Source organism: Mastigoproctus giganteus, chromosome 2 (genome assembly GCF_048544385.1).
Source record: "Mastigoproctus giganteus isolate SK-2022 chromosome 2, ASM4854438v1, whole genome shotgun sequence".
Taxonomy (NCBI): Eukaryota; Metazoa; Arthropoda; class Arachnida; order Uropygi; family Thelyphonidae; genus Mastigoproctus; species Mastigoproctus giganteus.
Genome location: NC_143576.1, coordinates 157,192,057 through 157,212,273, shown reverse-complemented (window position 1 = coordinate 157,212,273; position 20,217 = coordinate 157,192,057). Strand labels below are relative to the sequence as shown.

The window sequence follows — 20,217 nt, the reverse complement described above, 5'->3', positions numbered from 1 at the left end:
ATTGTGGCAGCTAATCTTCATGCAGCGGCTAGACTGCAGAAGAAGACAAGTGGACCCAAGGCTTCCACTTAGATTCAGTTTCAACAATCTCAAAGGCCTGAGACGCATGTTCTCAGGAGACACGGTAGATTTGATTAACAATCTGGCCATCGATCTGGATAAATTCTGCGAGCAGCATATATACAGACGCCAGAAGCTAATGGACACATACACAAATCTACCGTTACGGCTGACAAGAACACCATGTTATGTTTGGTTCCAGATGGAAAATAACTTGCTACGACAATGCTTCTCATTGAAGCCTCTACTAATCACTTCCCTTAGTATCTATTAGACCAAAGACGCCTGGCAATGAGCCAGGCGTATGTGGTGTGTACTGAGCGCTAAGATAGTCAAGATTGAAAAGATACTAGGAGCAACAATCGGTTGTCCGTAATATCTCTTGGGTCAATGTTCTAATGACAGTTTCGCCAGCAACTGAAAAAAAAAAAAAAAATAATAATAATTAAATAAAAAAAAATATATATAGATTTTTTTTTTTAAATTCAGTTGCTGGCGAAACTTCATTTCATTTATTAATTACACACAATATACAGTCTCAAGATTATGTACATCAAAGTATATATTGTTCATGATTTATATACAAAATATATATTTACATATATTTAAGATGCTCTGTTCATATCATTAAACACTTGTGTGTGTGTGTGTGTGTGTGTGTGTGTGTGTGTGTGTGTGTGTGTGTGTGTGTGTGTGTGTGTGTGTGTGTGTGTGTGTGTGTGTGTTCTTTAATCTGTGTAGCTCCCGGGCATAAGTCCAATTCCACCTTGAAAACTTGTGAATATGTAGTCTTTACAAAGCAGGCCTGGAAAAGTATGTTGGATTACCTGGATCTGGTTTTACTATAGCACAATTCACGCATGAAATCCCGCACGTACCCACGAAACTGTGATTAGAACTCAGCCTGGACCCTGGGGACCTAGAAGTAGTACCTAATTAAACATAGCCACTAATCAAATGAATCTCTAACCCCGCCTCCAGTCTGTGCGGGCACAGTGGTATCATCACCGTCCTCCCCACACCGGGTGGAAAGGGCCCGGGTTCGAATCCCGTCGATGATGCAATGAACTTTAATGGGCTTTTTTTCACTCCGTGGCTGAGTTAGTCGGTCTCAAGCGTAGATAGCAAGTATTCTTGCCCCCAAAACCTTGGGTGGTTTTTCATCCAGAAAAGCAGGCAAATCGACCAGAGAACGCACGCAATTACAGATATAAGACATACAGCACAGCAGATGAATTTAATTCGGGTGGCCTAAAAATAATATTAGTTTTTAACCCCGTCTCCCACTTCTAGCAAGATAATAATAATAATAATACTGTAATTTTAACTTTTTTACCTAAAGTTTGGTAATAATGATTGTTATTATTTCAACAAAACCCGGCTAACGCATATCCATATGTAGGTACTTTGTCTGTAGACGTGTGTTCACCGGCCGATTTGTATGTGGTGTGGACTGAAAAATTCGGAATAAATAAGGGGGATACACCCTGTTCCTTCTCTCCGCCTGAGATTGGCTAACTGCAGCATCGATTGAAGAGGAGTTTAGAACGCATAACTCTATTTTAATTTTATGATTCTATTACGCTTATCAATAGTTTTTATATTTTTATTTACTGTTATTATTATTATTATTATTATTTATATATACTGTATATATATTTTTTTGCAAGTCATTTTAAACTCAGAGATGGTAACTACTCTTAATGCATGCACAGTACGTCTGAAAAGATAATTTATTTTAGGTTCTTAACAATCCAGCTAGATGTGCGCATGCCCACACGAAGCGTTGATCCTCCCTCTTTCAAATGCATTTCACACTTCAACTAGATTTGTAAAAGCATGTCAACATGTTCGGTTACAATGGCGTAAGCTTGGAAAAATTTCCAGTGAGATACTAAACACGTTAAAAACTGCTTATGGTGATGAACGTTCATCCTGAGCATAAGTTTATCATTAGCATTCTCGATTTAAAGAAAGTCGAAAAGACTATGAAGATTGGCAGGCCTCTTGCACCAGCCAAAGAGTGGCAGGCCTCTTGTTACGACAACCCCGAAAATGGTTGATCGCGTTCATTATTATTTGTTTGTCAGATTTCAGAAGATCGTTGTTTGACTACGTTACTGGAGACCAACTGTAGTGTTTTTAAGTACGAATCATCAGGGCTCTGAGTGGTGTTCATATTTATTTCCTCAATCAAAAAGTAAATAAATAAATAACAAAAATTAAAGGAAATTCTGTTCCCAAAAATCGAAAATCCAAACAATATTTTGATCCTTGTTTTTTCTTTTCTTTTGTTGCAAAGAATTCATCAAGTCAGTCACACCAGACTTTCATCAAAACAAGAAACTGGTTCTTTTTGTTGCACGACAATGCGCCTGCGTATTCCCCGTTAACTGTTCGAAGATTTCTTTCGCAAAAAAAAAAAAAAAAAAACTAAGATCAATCCCCCGCCGAAAGAGGAGAATAAATCGCAGAAGGAATGTGCTCCTAAAATAATTTAGAAAGAATGCTAATTAATAAGAATATATAAATTTAAAATTAATTCAAATTTAGCTTCTTCCCTTGATAGCACCAGGCCCAAATTACGTAAACAGAAACGAAAAATCACCCACAACAATTTTATTGTTTTTTTAGAAAATGTTATACAATTGATTTTGAATTTTAGGATATAAAAAATCATAACCACAACTGAATTTCTAACCCGCTTTTTAAAACAATTTTTTTCAAATTCAATTGAGTTCCAGGAGCGCTAGAAGCGGAAAGCCTGAGTCCTGTGAACCAAGGACAACATTTAATTTGAATATGGTCCTCCTTGCATAAAGAACATTAAAAAAGAATAAGACTAATGACGGGCTATCTTCTCTAACCTCCTCTCCACTTCTCTGCCAGCTACGGGTGCGTGACAAGTGTCTCAGTTCTCTTCCCCTTCAGCTTCAGTCCGCACGCTACGCATCACGGAATCTGGATACGCGTGTGGAACAGAAATATTGCTCTTCATCTGAAACGTACGTAAGTAAATTCAACCTGACGTGAAGGTTATTTCCATATGGGACGGATCTGGAGCCTCTGTCCCGTAATTTGTTTCTTTAATTATAAACAATATTTGTTATTTAATATCCTTGGCGAATATTCGCCAAAACTATTTCAGAGTAGAAGCAAAGATTAATATCGAAGTAACCACAAAAACCTTTCCCTCGGTTCCCTTAGCTGCTAACTAAGGCTTTTTTTGGATCCCCCCTTCAATTTTACTGTTAAATAAAACCTATTGCAAAAGGAATCAGGTCAAAAGATTGTTTAGTCTATGAGTTATACGAGTTCAAAGAGCGTTCTGGATAGAGGGATGGAGAGACATAAGCAAATTATTATAAAGATTTCTCTAGAACTTTCTAGTCTCGTCTTACGTTTATATTTTGTCCCTAAAGACCATCTGCCATCTAATAAGACACTCAAAGTCCACAAACAGGCTTTCGTAGGTCCTTTATTTTTTAAATAAGCAGCATATTAATGTTTGGGCAATGCATACTATTTCCATTTTTGTAAAGAGTGAATACCAAGGCAACTCGTGGTTAAGGCAAGGTTTGTTTAGTTGTGAGAATTAAAAAGCATGGAGTTAATTAAGCCGTTTAAATTTAGCCAGCAAAAAATACAAAAGAGAATGAGAAGTCAAGTATCCCTCATTCACACCATTTTAAATCTACCCTATTTAGAATAATTGTTTAAATCTGATTTAAAGGTGCATCTGCGCATTTATATGAAGTCTGAATAAACCGGTTGTTCGCTTTTATAAAGCTTATTATCAAATTAATTATAAACAATATTTGCTATTTAATATTTCTCTGGTATTTAATGATATACATCTATAACTTCTGTGAAAAGCTTTGTAGCATCCATAAATACAAACCACCTTTTATTTATCAGCATGTAAATCGATATATTATTTGCATACTGAAAATCCTTGATGACATACTTCCTCGTTTTTTACATAATACAGTGTGCACGTTTAAGTAATACCAGATCGTTAAGCACAAACATTATTATTAATATTTAAGGCCATTGCAGATCTTCGTCTATCCCTATTCTGACAACTTCTATTTTTACTTTCCTCAAATAAGGAAATAAGCTAAAATCGAGTTTATGTACTTCTAACGTTTAAAGTGTTCCCTTTATCGATCTCGATTATAAAGACAAATGTACTGCTAGTTTATCTCGGCAATAAGAATAAGGAAATATTTGTCTTTTACTAAGATAACTGTAATTCTTTTTCTGTTCCTTGAAATTGTATTTGATGGCTTCATTCGTAGATATCCACATCACGAATTACCACACCACATCATACTCATAGACTACTATAAGCACACCAAGCCTCCCTTCTACTTACTCTTTGCAGATTTAGATAGGAGACGTAATCAGCACGAGGACTAAACAATGAAGGTGGAAACGTGGGGAGTTGTGCCGACAGTTACTCATTTCCTTGTGTGTGTGTGTGTGTGTGTATCAGAGTAAAGTGGTGGCTGGGACGCTTATCTCGTGCATTAACACACGACATTTACTGGGAAAGTCGGTTTGGGTTAATGACAACGCCCGTCTTCAACTAACTGGACGAATGATGGTTACTTACTTTTCTTTAATTCAATGTTTGAAATGATTGAAAATAATTTTTCCATTATTATGTTTACAAGGAAATGCCTCCACGTGAAAGCGCTAAATGATGCAGAACGCCACCTGCTTCACTGTGGTGTTAAATTATCACGAGTACGAGATTAGTAGAAGGCGGTTTATGTAAGGAGCTATTATCGGACTTTAACTGTAATCCCTTTTTGAGCTGCACGTTGAGAAATAGAAGTTGGACTACTTTTATATTAACTTTTGTTTTGAGGTGTTATTTATTCCTCCATTAATACAAAATGGTCGAGCTTAAGCTTCGACCAGGTTTAGAACATCACGTGGTTTGTGGAAAATAAAAAAGTTTTCTAAGCAGACCTTTGAAAATTATTTGTCTTGAAAAATATTTATATATTTTCCTATTTTTTTTTTTAAAATAGGAAATTATTTTATAGGAAGCTTATAGGAAATAGGAAGCTTATTTTAAAAAGACAATTCGTATTGTCTTTTTAAAATAAGCATCTTATTTGATTAATTATTAATTTTAGAGGTAAACAACTTATGGTAGCAGACCTTGAATTTTCACAATATGCAGTTCGTGTTTGCATTGATAAAACGTTTCACTTTTATTAAACTTAGCAAATTAATTATAAATAATGGAGGTCACCTAATATTTCTTAAGAATTTAATGAATCTTAAATCCATTACTTATTTTCAAATATTATCTTCTTCGAATAATAAAACACGGATTTATTTTCCGTAAAATAAATAGTATAATATACAAGAAACTATTTCTTTGCCATTATTGCTACGATTTACTAATCGTTTTGGATGTTGGTGAATGTGAACTTGTGATCTGTTTAAATTTAGGCAGGAGAGGAGTGTCTCAAGTGATTTGCTCAAAAATCGGCATTTCGTTCGCGAAGCAATTTTCGAGTTTGACCTTTCGAAAACTATTCTGAAATATTTTTATATATGAAAGAATTTCTTCCTCACCAGCGTACTCTGTCAGACAAAATAACTCAAGCACTCCTTTACACACATGAGTTTGCAATCTTTAGATCGCACACGTCGGGCCGAAAACAGTCTTGATTGAAGGCCACACCCTCCTGTCAGAGGTAAAAAAAAGGACCTGCTTCCCGACAATAATCTCCATTTATTTAATCCTCCTTCCACTCTCACTGCGATTCCACTTACTTCCTTATACTTATCACCTGACAACAAAACTAGAATTTCTAGATCCTCACAAGCCAGCCGACTGCTTCTCAGCACCTTTTTTCGTCCTTTTTTTGTAGCTTGTACTGGGGGTCATGTCTGCCATCTATTTGTTGTCAACACAGCGGCGGAGTGCTCATTTCTAGGGCTATTCTTTCCGAGGCCCCTCGCACAGCAGAAGGGAGAGTTACGTCATGCCACCCTGCTGATCCTGATAATTAAGTTGACCAACCTGTTTGGCGACACATGCACCGACTTAGGTCCGCGTGTGACACTGCACCGGAGTCGATTACCCAAGCACAGATATCGAAGACAGAAGTCCCCTTCCAGAAACACGTGCAGAGAGGAGAGGACAAGTTCAAAATTCACATCATGAATTGAGAATGATGAAATCTGGATTTTCAAGATTTTTCTACCCTTTGCTCACTTGCGATAAGCAACATTTGTTGTCTAGATTGTGAAATGTGGCTTGCAAAGAACGTAGCGAAAACTTTAGTGTCTTCTACAAGATACATCCAAACCAGGAGTTCCTAACTTTTTTTTTTAAACTTGAATACTATTAATCAAAATATAAAAAAAATTTTCTCATACCTAATATAATTTAATTTGATGTAAATTAAATGTAAATTAATAATAAATCAATGTTAATTTTAATTTAATATAATTATAATTAATTAATATGATAACATACTATATTATTGAAAAATATAATAATAATAATTATTATTATTATATAGTATATTATTATACACAAGTATATTCGTATAATGAATAAAGGTCTTCATTGTTATGCATTTCAAAAATAAAGAACAGAGAAAAGAAAGGGCAAGGAATCAGAAGAATTTGATAATATGGAAATTTTCCTTTAACCCTTAAATTATAAATTATTTTAAATAAATAGGGAAAATAAACGACAAGTTGAACTAGCAGCATGAGGATAAAGTCAAATTTAATGGGTATGGGGAAATATAAATCGGCGATTTACTCGGAATCTCGGGGTCGTAAATCCCATTAGTTTATCCCCGAGGTGGTACCACAAACCAAAAAAGTCATTAAGATATACGTACACATGACAACTTCATATTTATAGAAATAGTTGGGCCTCGTAATATTTAAAAACAGCAGCCTTTTGTACCAAGAAGCCTAGATTTAAAAGATTGGAGAATTCAATCTTTTTTCAATTTTTTTTTAAACCTGTTTCATGTGGTTATTTGATAACGTGCTTGTTCGAACTGCCGAAAGCGTGGACTGCATATTTGAACTGTAGTTCGACCCGTACCTGAAAATTATTACGAGACCACGGTCGCTCCATTTCAGCTCAAATGATCACCTGAAAATGTTTTGGGCGGGAGTTGGAAATGGCTGCTTTCTATAGTTCGAGAGCAGCCATTTTCAACTTTTTTTCCCTTTCTTTTTTCATTCTTTCGCGTATCACCACGAAATAAAGAACAGTTTTCTTTTTTATCAGAAAAAAAACTAACTCGCTAAGCCATGCTCAAAAGCAGACTACAAACAGAATTTGGACTACTGAAATATGGACGTGGAATGAGGAAAACCTGAGGAAAACTTCAACCGCAAAATGTATTGTCTGGTTTAAATGAAGCGTAAATTCGTGCCAGAAAAGAATAACCATAAGATTTTTTAAAATTTTTCTCCTCTATTTTTCACGATTTTTCTGTGCTAACGGACTGAAAAAATTTATTTGAACTTGATCCAACTGCTTAATACAATCTGTGACATTGAAATTGAAGCAGAAGGAACGAACGGAAGTGCATGGAAATCAGCAAGGAGGCGAGTTGCACCGTGGTATACAAATGATTAAAATACGGGGTCAATCGAACGGAAGCTTCGGCTGATTTAAAAACGAACATTGAAATCGTTCAGTTCAAAGAAAAACGTGTGCGACACAGTTAACAGGCTTATGTCTTACAGGAAATTCAGAGTGCAAAGTGATGTAGAAAATGTCGAGACGTCGCATTCAACACCAATATCAGCAACTTCGACAGAGGGCGGATAATCGGTCTTCAAGAGACTGGATGGTCTCTTTGTCGTGTAACAGAACGTGTGGGCCGTGACAATACCACAGTGCACAGACGTTGGCAACACTGGCTGCGGGAAGGTGCGACTCTTCTTTCCGAATGCGTAGAGGAGAACAAAGGAGGACTTCAGAAAGGGAGGATCGTCTTATCCATCGACAACCTCATCTACAGCCGCACTGGCTACCATCCAACCAGCTGTAACATCAGCTGGCTGTTACCCCATCACCGATCGAACCGGTGATGGGGTGATAAATTCCCACATCACCCCTGACTGCTGCCCAACGTCAACAGCGTCAAGAACGGTCCGCGCACGGGCCACCTGGGATACATAACTGCCTCAAGTGATCTTCAGCGATGAATCACGCTTGTCCTTGTGGACTGATGATCACCGCCAGCACGTATGGCGACGACTTGGTGAACGCAACAATCCTAGGACCATTATTGAACGCCATACTGCACACCCTGCTGGTGTTATGGTGTGGGGAGCGATCAGTTTCGATGGTCGCTGTTGTTCGGTAACGGTAATCTTGACTGCTCGCCGAGATTCTGAAACCCGTAGGCCTCCCCTTTCGTACAGGGGTGCCATTTTTCAGCAGGAAAACGCCCGAACACCTGTACGACTCAAGGTCGAGATGCTAAACTCAGTGTATCCACAACCGTGGTGGATTTACATAATACATATTTCGGTTTGTATGATTACATAACCAATTCATTTGAATTGGTTATGTAAAATAGCACAGATGGTCGTGCATACCAAGCAGACGAAAGTATCACTGATGGTACTCATATCAGTTTCTCAAGTTTATTAATATAGAAAAACTCATATCAGTTTTTCTATATTAATAGAAACTATATAAGTATATCAGTATGGGTGTGTATTTGGCTAAAAGTTACTTTTGGGAGGAAAAATAAAATTTACTGAACGCAAGCTGTGTAAACTTTCCCTTTTCAACCCGTACTTGATAGACTCTCAGAAAGAGAAGATCTTCTCGGTCTCAGATACGCGATTCACGATGTCACCATAAAAATTTCGAAGGCATTTATCTCTGTCGCCTGCAGATGTGCCCTGATCGCGTGATTGCTTAGGGCTGATGAAAGCGGCCAATGCAAAATGGTAAACTGTTTACTCAGATATTACACGTACCGCTTTGTTTTCAAAGCTGTCAGTGACGGAAAATAATCGCAATAAAAGTAAAGTAGAGCGCACGAAATGGCTGTCGACATGGTGATCTTTACACTACAAGGAATGCGAGCTGCAACTGAAAAACTGACGTATCGCCTTCTGGTGTTCGATTTCATTAAGCAAAGTTTTTTCCCTACCATTATAAGCTAAGCAACAGAAAAAAAATGAATCGTAACTTCCCTAAAAGAAACTAAGGAATTGAATGAACTTTTTTTTGTCATTGTGGATCATTTTATTGGTTTCTGTTTTTTTTTTTTTTAATAGGGCTGAAATAACTCCACTTCATTCCTTAGCCTTAACCAAAGCAATTTCAGAGGTTCATTTTATGTCTAACCAGACAGAACTGCTCTTTGATTAGATACCAAATGAATAATAAATTGACAACAAAATCACTCTTTTTGACTGCAATAGTAATGTATCCAGGAACTACGTCCATAAATGAGCAGAACAGCCAGTAGAAAGAACAATATATTATATGATGTGATGATAATTTCAGAGTTCATTTTATGCCTAACCAGACGGTATCGCTCTCTGATTAGATACCACATAAACAATAAATTTATAACAAAACTGCTCTTTTCGACTGCAATAGTAATGTATCCAGGAGCTACGTCCGTGAATGGGGAGAACAGCCAGTGGAAAGAACAATATTTTATATGCATATATAAAATTTTGTTCTTTCCTTGGGTAATAAAGGATTTTTAGATAAAGGATTCAAGGTTCCATGGGAGAATCCAAATACTCTTGTCTTTGCCTCAGCGACGGTCCTAATTTTGTCTGCCACCCATTTTCACAAGTCATTAAAGTTTACAACCCTCCCTAATACTCTTGGTTTATTAAATTACAATTTAATCCAGAGAACTATTGCCAGTAGATACCAAACAATGGGTTGAAGCCTATTGGTCCAATTCTCTGAAGTGATAGCGCCCATCCCTTGTTCGTACGTTTCGTTAGTATAAATAAAGTTCTAAATACTATATATTTGCACAGCTAGTTTTACATCCTGCAACGCAAGTGTTCAAACATGCATGGTGGTATTACATGGCTCAATACAAAAAGGGGTGCTGAATAATTTGTTCAAATCGCGTTTTCATTCTTAATTTTATTTATTATTTTTTCCCCGCCAACACCTCTTCCCAGATTTGTATTAAAAGTTGAATAATGATTAATCAGGGATCGAAATAGGAAATTTTAAGAAACGTTAATAAAATATCTTATTTTTCGTAATAAAGTTGTACAGGGAATTTTCGATTCGTGCGAAAAACCGGAACTACGTTCCGGTACACTCCGGTCCATTCTGAGCCCTGATAATGATTGAATGCGTTAGGACATTTTAAGGATATTATAAATTATTACAGAGGTGACAACCTACGGAGTGAATGAAACAAGAAATGTGTAGTTATTTCTGGAATCCAGTGTATGCTGTATATATATATATTCATATACATTATGTTATTTCTATTAATTAATGCAAACCCCCTCAATTTTGGAGTAATAATTGGATCGCACGAGATGGACCAATTCAATCCCACTATACTTATATATACCTGTTAAAACCGTTTGTAAGATCTTCAGATCTCGGCAGTGAGTTTCTCTGGTGGGAGAAATTTTTCCTTCATGTCCATTCGACACAAAGGTTTTCGGAATAAAAACCGCGCATGAAATTACTGATTAAGAAAAAAAAGCTTCCAAAAAAAAAACTAATTTCTCAGCACCCACATAATCTGCGCCATTATTCGCCTCTTTTGAAGAGAGCGGATGCTTGAATTGAAAGTTCTTTTCAATTTAGACATCGGCCTTTGTTTTCAAGGATTCCGAGGGACTTTCTTTCAAAACGTCCAACCTGCGGGACTAATCCGGTTCCTAACTTTGATTTTTATGACCTCCAAAACGGTCCCAGCATTCTTTAACAGAGCTTCAATGACTGACATTTCGGTTCTCTATTAGCACGCTGTGCATGGAGTAGTTATGAAATATAATTCAATGAGGCCTCATTGATTAACTACTGTTTCATTTTTACGTAGCTTTATTAATCAGAAAACGAAGTTGACTCTCTGATGAAGTTATTAAATTGCTAATTTGTCTTAAATTAATCATTCTAGCATTAAATATGTATTTGTATCTTAATAAATTTGCAATAACGTTTTATAATTACAGAATTTGTAATAATAATCGTATATGCCATCACAAGCGAAATTCAGTGGAATTCCAGTTATTCGAAATTTTAATGAATTCATTTTAAATTTAATTAATAACTAATATTGTTAATTAATGCTTGATATTAATTATTAATATTAATTAATAATTAACTGAAAGAAACACGAATATAGCAAAACTATGATTCCACTTACATAAAGCGTTATGATCGAAGCAAGGAAGAGTAAGTTTCATCCATGTCGCTTCTAGTCTAATGCCAGCCCCCATACTGGTGCTATGATACATGAAAATTTTACTGTTAAAAAAATATAAGGCTGTAAATTTGTAGTACATAAATTACTACAAATAAAAGAATCGTGTAATAGTTAATTACATAAGAATATAATTGACTATTACACGATGGGAATGTGTTGAATGAAGATGCAAACGATCCAGATTATTAAATTTTGACAGATGGCGAAACAGTTTCATCATTAAATACTAATCCATATCAGACAGAAGAGGTGGATAAAAAAGCTGGTGATAGTTTAACAAAACTGTGTAACACATAATAGGTAAATAATAAATGCAAATTAATGTAATCTTCCCACATTTTTTTGTTGCTTACCTTTTATACTCTAGATAGATCGCATTTAAAATCGATTATCGGAAATACCCTAGGTCCCATTAAGCGGGATTCTACCCTATTCTCTTCATAAAAATTCCATGCAGCATTTTCATAACTAATAGTAAAAACCACTTTCAAAATTAACGTGTGATACGCATATTGATCAGACCGCTCCTGAGGAAATTTTGCCCTCTTACTTTGAAACTTTGACAATCGTAAATTAATGATCACCCATAACCGGAGAAGCTCTTCCGTAGTGATTTTTAATGTCTTTAACATTAGTCTCAAGATCATTTCGTATTCTGTGCCTTATACAGCAGTGTTTTAAACCCGCGGTACGCTTACCCTTAGGGATACACGAAAGAATTCTGGGGGGTACGTCAACACGACTGAAATGTCGATAAAGCTGAATTTTTGTTTTTAGTTTAACACTTTTATAATAACGGAAAATTCATTACATTACAATTTTCATTACAATTGTATGCATATTAAAGTGCTATTAAGCAAGCATCAACTTTTTGAGCTTTCAACTGAGTGTATTGAATACGCAACGTTGGAGTTGACGACATTTCAGTGTTCTGGCCGCAAATGAAGAGTGAATATAACCAATTGAGTGACATGGCCTCACAAGAAATCCTCCGAATCGCATGAATCCATTTCTATGAGGCAAGATCTTTTGCTTTAAGGAAATTAAAAACGGAATTATGTCTCCAGAAAATGATTTCATTTTGGCTCTCAGCAGTTTAAAACTCTGGGTTTGAATTAATAATATAGTTTTTCTTGTAGCTTTATATTAAAGGCGGTTAATGCCACGAGAGACCCTATATTATGTCTGTAATTTGCGTGTATGCTGTGGTTCGTTTCCTGTTTTGCATGGTGGAATGGCTTTTCTCTCCAAAACCAAAGTTTTGGTAGCAAAACTATGCGCCCCTCCATCGAGACCGACGCTAATTCAGCCACAGTTGAGAAATACATAAACTTCCTCTGTCTGAATATGCAAGGACGCAAATTATACCTGTGCTGACACGAAGGTTTTAACGATGGAACATTTCTCCTTAAAAGAATGCATTGCATTCTTTTAAGGAGAAATGCGAAAACTTACTTACTAGTAATTATTCCGTATCAGCATTTTTTTTTCCGTTTTTTTAAGGTGGCATTTGCCAACTCAGAATTAATTTAGATGTAAATTCTGAACGGGAAACTTTCCAAACGAGAGATACAGCTCTCATCTACTACTTTTTCTGTCTGCGTCATCATATCGGTTCCTCTCTGCCTAATAATAAAAACTGCGGTAAAAAGGGACAAAATTATATTTGTAAATTCAAAGTGAAATCAATTTCATGGAAGTTACTCAACAGAATAAGTATTTTCGTTCTAAAGTCTCTTGGCCAACTATTCTAAAAAAAAGGTAGAAAGAAACTGAGAACTACCTGGAATTTTCTCGAATACACCCCGCAATTATTTTCCTAAAAAAATGGAACTAAAAATTTGGATGCGTGGGTTATTCGGTTATTTAGTTCTTGATATAATTTCCATCCTTCCCACATCAGGTGGAGGAGGACCGAGTTCGAATCCCGCTAATGAGGCAGGAAGTTTTATGGACTTTTTTAAGGCCGACTAACTCTATCACTCCCTGACTGAGTTAGTCAGTCTCAAGCGAGGGTTGCGCGGTTTTTTTTTTCCTCCCTGAAACTCAGGTTTTTCCTCCAGTGGACCAGAGAACAATGGGTGTGGATAAGGTTGTTTTCGAGTAACTGTAATATGATAATTTTTTATTCGAGAATTTTAATCCACAACAAGGTCAGCGCTTTTATCAATAGTTTCTATTCCCCCGTCTGGCAGTAGCCCAAACTTTAAAATATTTAAAGTTATTAATATGCGACTTGAACTGTTGCGCTGCGTAAAAAATTAGATTCTCCTTTTTGGAAATTATCATTCCTGTTACTTTCTACGAAACCATGGCAATAAGCGATGTTACCGAATATTCGTCTTAGTTTGAAAATAAGGTAAAGGATTTTATCTACTACTATAAATTAATTGCTCAGTAAATCAACTGATATCACATTCTATGCAAAAACACAATTCTTTTAGCATTACTGCCTGCATCTCTTTCGCATTCTAGAAAAATATTAAACATCTATCTGTAGTTCAGGTAACGATTTTCTCCTAATTTATTCCCATGTTTCTTACCTTTCACTTGAGAATTTAAAAAAAGAAAACAAAATTATCTATAAACACTTCAGAAAACAAAAAGTGACCCATTTTAGTGTTTAGCTTGGTTTAAAGCGCAAGTCGTGCTACGACTTTTAAATACACCGCCACATCCATGCCAGTGCTAGTTAAGAACTCCAGGTTATGTCCAAAGTACATAAATCAAAGAGGACATTTGAATCCACGCTACTCTCCACTAAAATAAGGATTAGTTAGTAATTGCCACACATGCGTCGCTAAATATTAATAGTGACCCCAATAATTTGAAACTTTTGAACAGAAGCTGGTTGTTGAATATTCTGTGCCACAAGTATGATACGTTATGTGGAGTCATTAACCTCTTTCTAAGGAGTAAGTCAAACCTACCAAGTGCAAAATAATTGCTTTCGACACATAAGAAATCAATCAAAACTCATAGAGTTTATACATAATGCCGTTGTTTCAATTTAAGATAAGCATTTTTGATTGGGCTCCTATATACTGAGAGTGCATGGAAAAAAGGATTCTGATATTGCTATACAATGTTTAAATACGCATTTATAACAAACAAAATGTTTTTTGTAATAAAATCCCAAAAATGTAGTATAAACAGTTATTAGATTTTAATCATAAAGATATCCTCAGTCCAATAATTAACAAAGACATCTCTAACTAAAGCCTTAAGAAAAGCAGATCAAATGGCTAAAAGATTCCCATTGCTATCCCCCGTCATGATAAATGTTCTTGCACCAGCAATGTGAAAAGACAAAAAAATCGTCCCTAAACATTTTTCGAAGTCAAATTGATAGATAGTTACCACTCGAACTAGCAAAGTATCGGTGTCAGTATGAATTATCATGAAATGAAGGCTTTTTTTTTCTTGGATGAAGTAAAAACTTCAAGCCATTCATCGGTCTACTTAACACCCATGTGTTGCCCAACTTTATACATGTAAAGACGTGACTGGATCACTCACTGGTGATCCCGCATTTTGTGCAAAGTAATGAGAACATTTCTCGCATACCAATGCGAGGCTCGGAATCCATTCGAGAGAGAGAGAGAGAGAGAGAGAGAGAGAGAGAGAGAGAGATTGTCTTTATATGTGAATTGGTTTTCCAGGATCTCTCACAAAATCTAAGGTATTATTATTTAGAGTCAGTGAGGACTGTGTCACTGTTTGATTCGTCTTTAATATTTGCAAGCCATAATCAACTTTAGTCTAGTTAGAACTGCAGACTGAAAGTGCACTCAGTTGCTGCAATCTTCATATATTTTTGAGAAATGTTATTCTGAATATTACACTAGCTTTTTTTATCGAAAAATATGCCTTCAAAGTTATATTTTTACATTCGCAGAAGTGATTATTACCGTACACACATTCTATCTGATTTACCAGTGCGAGAAAAGGTGACTAATCGAGTGATTGGACAGCTGCTCTAATTTATCAATCAGCAGCGCAATCAGCCATTTCTAAATAAAAGTGTAAATGTGCAGTTTTAAAATTTCAGTTCCCAACACGTAGAAAAATTATTTAATTATTTACCGTAATTATATAACAAACTAAAGACACCTGTCTCCTTACAAAATAAAGCTCTCTCTATCTGTCTTAGACTAAATTCATTGACAGCAATTTCGGCATGCAGCTTTGACCACTATAAACACCATCATCTGTGAAGATGATCGTTTCTCTGCAATGCATCCACAGTGGATGGATGATGCAGAGAAGCAATCTTAACAAAAACATTTTCTCTGACTATAATTGTACAATTGACGACAACCTGCAGGTGAGTCCATCTTATAGATTAACCACCTAATTACTAGCTAAGAAATCCTTAGCTGGTTTGTGATTAACAAAACTAGGCCGAAAGAGCAAGAAATGAACATGGTGCGACTTACCCATTTTCTGGATTTCGTAGCCCTGGGGCGGTCTGAGCACTCGCCGGGCCCATGCAGAACGGATAATTTCCAGAGAATAATCGGTACTCGCGACCAAAAGGGTGTGTGGCTGAATGAAACCTTTGTACTCCAAGGTGCACGTGCTCTTCACGAGACACGGATTCCAGAAACACTCGCTGTTTTCGTGCAAGAAACTCTGGAAGACCACGTAACCGTCTTCTACCGATGTCTCGTCGTCGTACGGTTCTTCTCCATTACTCGGCGGGCCGGGTCCTGCAGGTGTCGAACTTCCCTCCAGGCTAGCGGACGATGCTCGCACGTTCGTTCCGACGCTTGATCGTCTGGCAGCACCGAGCGAGGGACTTCCATCTCGTGTGCTGTCGCCGCCGGTGTCTTCGACGTGCCGCAAAACGATGGCCAAGCACTTTTTCGCTACTGTGTGTTTGTACTTCTCTTCCGGTGCTGGTCTCGGAGACATTTTACTCTGACGAACCTTCCGGTGACAATACTCGTGCTCTTCAGCTACCCCCGATAGTACACCTGAGCAACCATTATCGCCGACTCGACACGCGAGTAGACTGGTCGTGTTTCCTTGTTCAGCAGCTAGCGCGTGAACTTCACCTGTTCGCAGCGCCTTCAAACGGAAATCTCACGTACTTGCGGTGATTTTTTTTTCGCGCGTTCCTCGTGACTGTGACATCCCTGTTTTGTTGCTTTAATTATGCGCGTTTGCTCGCTCGTGTATTAAGTGGTTTAATTGTTAAGCGGAGAAAATGTATGGAGGTCAGAGGTTAAGTATATCTCGGTAAAATCGCTCTTTTCGAAAGGTGTAATTATGTTGCGTTAAATCTCTCAATATTAGTGACAGCTGCACTGACCCCAATCTGTTTAGATGTTCTGGCTATTAAAACAAGCGATGATGTGGAATTATTGGTGTATAGAGAAAAACCCGCCTGCCACATAAATCATAGAGATGAATTAAAAAAGGAAAATCCTTCTTCGCACGTCTTTTCATGCGATAAACTGAACTTATTGAGCAGTCGCCTTTTATACAGTTTTGTTATAGCGCTGTACTTGACCTTGGCAGCAACCAATATCCAGGAACATCAGGAGATACATCACCACCGCATTATTGCCCTCAGTCGTACTCGTTTCTTTCCTTTCCGACTCCTCCATAAATTATACAAATAAATTAGAAAACATTGTCAGAAGCCTTAGTTGGTTTTCTTGTTTGCAGTTATTCCGTATCAATGGCCACGCATTGAAGTAAACGTGACTCATGTTGCTAAGCCTTCACGAGTAGGAAAACCACGTTGAATTATTTTCCGTTAAAGCTTCCATTGTTGGGAAGCGCCACCTGACCAATATTCCAAACTTTGTCCCATTGTGGAAGCCATGCGCTCTGGTTTTCATTGAAGTCGCGTTATCAAACGTGCGAACGGTGCACATAACTGTCTCTGGTGTTATAGGTGAGGCGAGAGTTGGGCTGCTCCTAGTAGCAACTGACACTTGCAAGGTGCGCAAACGGTGGGAGTGCCTTCAGCTACTTCCGACACCAGATGGTACTTCACCGGCAAAGTAGGCCGCATTTTGCAACGGGATCATTACACATTGTTCTTTACAGCTGTTATGAGAAATGTTGTCACAACAAGCGTGATAATTCTGAAAATTAGCGCTTGTAAATGTTTAACAATCAAAGGAGTGCCATTTATTGCCTTAAAGCTTACTTTCTACAATTCCCATTATTGTAGAAGGGCTGCCTATTACCATACCTTATCTTGGCTTTATATTGTCACTGCGTGGTCAGTATGATAACAGAGCTGTATTTATACATTTCCGTCGGATTATAATAATCCATCTGTGCTTTTAATTCGTTGATGTAAATTAATTTACATTTATTTGAATGATGGTTGATTACTTCCATCTAAAAAACCTACAAATGCTTGCCTATCAACATACCCTACATTCTCAAAATTATTATTCATTGGTCTTGATGACAACTCAAAAATCTCAAAAGTATATGGCCTAGGATCCTTCCATGAACATTGTTGATTAATTTACAGAAATAAACAGCTGATGGTTTGTTTCTCTTTCTGCAGAATCATGCAAGGTAGTGTTGTTTGTGATCTAATCGGCTTTCTAGCTCATCACAAAGGTACTCCCCTGGATTCAGGTCAGAAGTCTGAGCCGGGACGGAAAATTCTTAGGTTAAGAGATACAAAAGACAGTAGATCACGACCTTGCATAAACTAGTCCGACACTTACAAACTACACGACATTAATGAATAGTTCCAGCATTTCCGGAGAGGAGGACAATGCAGTATACGCAGTGCCGCGTCTTCTCCTCTTAATTTATAAATGAGGTTACATGTCAATGGATGATACAATTAAACAGGCCCTACTGCCGTGTTTCTTTCTTTCTTTCTTTCAATGTTTCATGCTTATATATTGGAACATAAATGAATACCTATTGAACATAATTCATCTCTTTTTCTTTTGGACTTACGAATGCATCTGCCCAGGGAGACAAAAAAAAAAACCCCTTATGATTTCTGTGCGGTAGTCCTGCAATTAGCAGTCGCTCAATATTTTCCCATAAATGGTTGAAGGAGAATGGCGGCCACAGTAATTCGCATTATCTAAGTTAGGAGGACATAAAAAAGAAATGCAATCTACGTACAATATTTAAACAAATACCATTATGAAATTCAGTTACGCAAAAATGATGCTTGCGTGCCTTTTCAAGAATCATCAAAAAGTTCATTTTACGGTATTGTATAATACTGGTACATTACACAATTCAGCAGTGTAATCAACACTAAGGCCTTGTTTGATCGTTGGTGCGCAAGTCTTTGATGCAACGATTTCACAGGCATTGGCAGTTTTATCTGAAAAAATGCGGAATGTCTAAAATATCAGTGCGCGGAGCACATCAAGGCGGAAACTTTGGCTGACTGTTTCAGCAACGAGACCATAAAACATTAGCCAGATCCATGTGAAGACAGGCATCAACTAAATTTGTTCCTGACCATGTGGGTTGAATTCCCCAATGTGGACTGAGATGTGGACTGAGAATTGATATCATATTTGCAAAACTCTCATCACAACAATAAATACTGTGAACGACTGGGAACAGTGCTGTTCCAACAAACACCATTTGATACTTTTCTGCACATGGTTGGACCTAACCAAGCAACGACTATCACATGCGTTAATGGATGCTCTTGTTACATAACTGCCAGAGAGAGAGAGAGAGAGAGAGAGAGAGAGAGAGAGAGAGAGAGAGAGAGAGAGAGAGAGAGAGAGAGATGTATTTCATGATAGAGAGGGATGAGGCATCTTACATGTCCTCAAAGCTGTATTAACGAGAGGGAAAACCAGTGCATAGCCGTGATTGAAAAGAAGAGACAAAGTTCTCCCCTTTCATCTACTTCCGTTGCGTTTTATGAATTTGGACTGAGGGGGAAAGATGCTGTCTTCACATAGAACGCAAGATCACCTAGTAATTGCGCTGCCTCTACTAAATGGATTCCAACATCTTAGAGAGTTTATGGGCTATCCTGAAGCATGATATACGGTCACGGAGTCCCTTACCTTTGCAAAGTAATGTTCTTTTCAGCTTGACGTCTTTCACATCCTGATTAAATTCGTGCTGCAGTCTGTTCGTAGTCATTAATGAGTGAGATCGCTAATGTCCTTAATACTGGAGCAAGATTTTTATGGGGAAAGGAGGATCGATAAAATTAAAATGGGAATTATTAATTGCTTGTATCTGAGACGATATCGGTGATAATCTTCCAGAGGGACAGGTCCGTTGATTCCCCAACTGAAAAATTATCACTTTATCTTTCTTGAAAGTTTTACTTCATATTAATCAAATTATGAAGTCGTAAATTAGTAAAGCTACAAGGATATCGGGGCGGATATGCATCCATTGTATTTAAGAAGCGAAAAGTTTCTTTTTTAAGGGTGTTGGTTCAGGTGATTTACAAATTATCGTTATATATAAAATTTTTAAATATTTCTAGATCTGGAAACTCCTGAATGGAAATATAAGAAATTGATATTCATGTATGATATCGTGTATATATATGATATAATACATCACTATTTTTCCAAGTTTTCTTCTTACACTCATATAATGCTAATCTTTCGTTGACAAATCAACAAATGAAATCAGTGGAGTGCATAAATATCAGAGCTTATTACTCTTAATAACGAAATTTTGGTATTGATTTCTTACCATTTACCAACAAACTCTAGAATCA

The 20,217-nt window shown here is 37.0% G+C and overlaps 1 protein-coding gene across 2 annotated transcripts in view; it reads right to left on the bottom strand.

Annotated features, from left to right (window-relative positions):
* Nucleotides 1–16,523, bottom strand: part of LOC150089687 (uncharacterized) — a 182,853-nt gene extending 166,330 nt beyond the window's left edge. For both annotated transcript variants that reach the window (XM_090389598.1, XM_090389597.1), the window contains exon 1: nt 15,950–16,523. In XM_090389598.1, the coding sequence (XP_090245724.1) occupies nt 15,950–16,427 (478 nt within the window). In that variant the 5' untranslated portion in view covers nt 16,428–16,523. The remainder of the gene's footprint in view (nt 1–15,949) is intronic.
* Nucleotides 16,524–20,217: the final 3,694 nt, after the last annotated feature.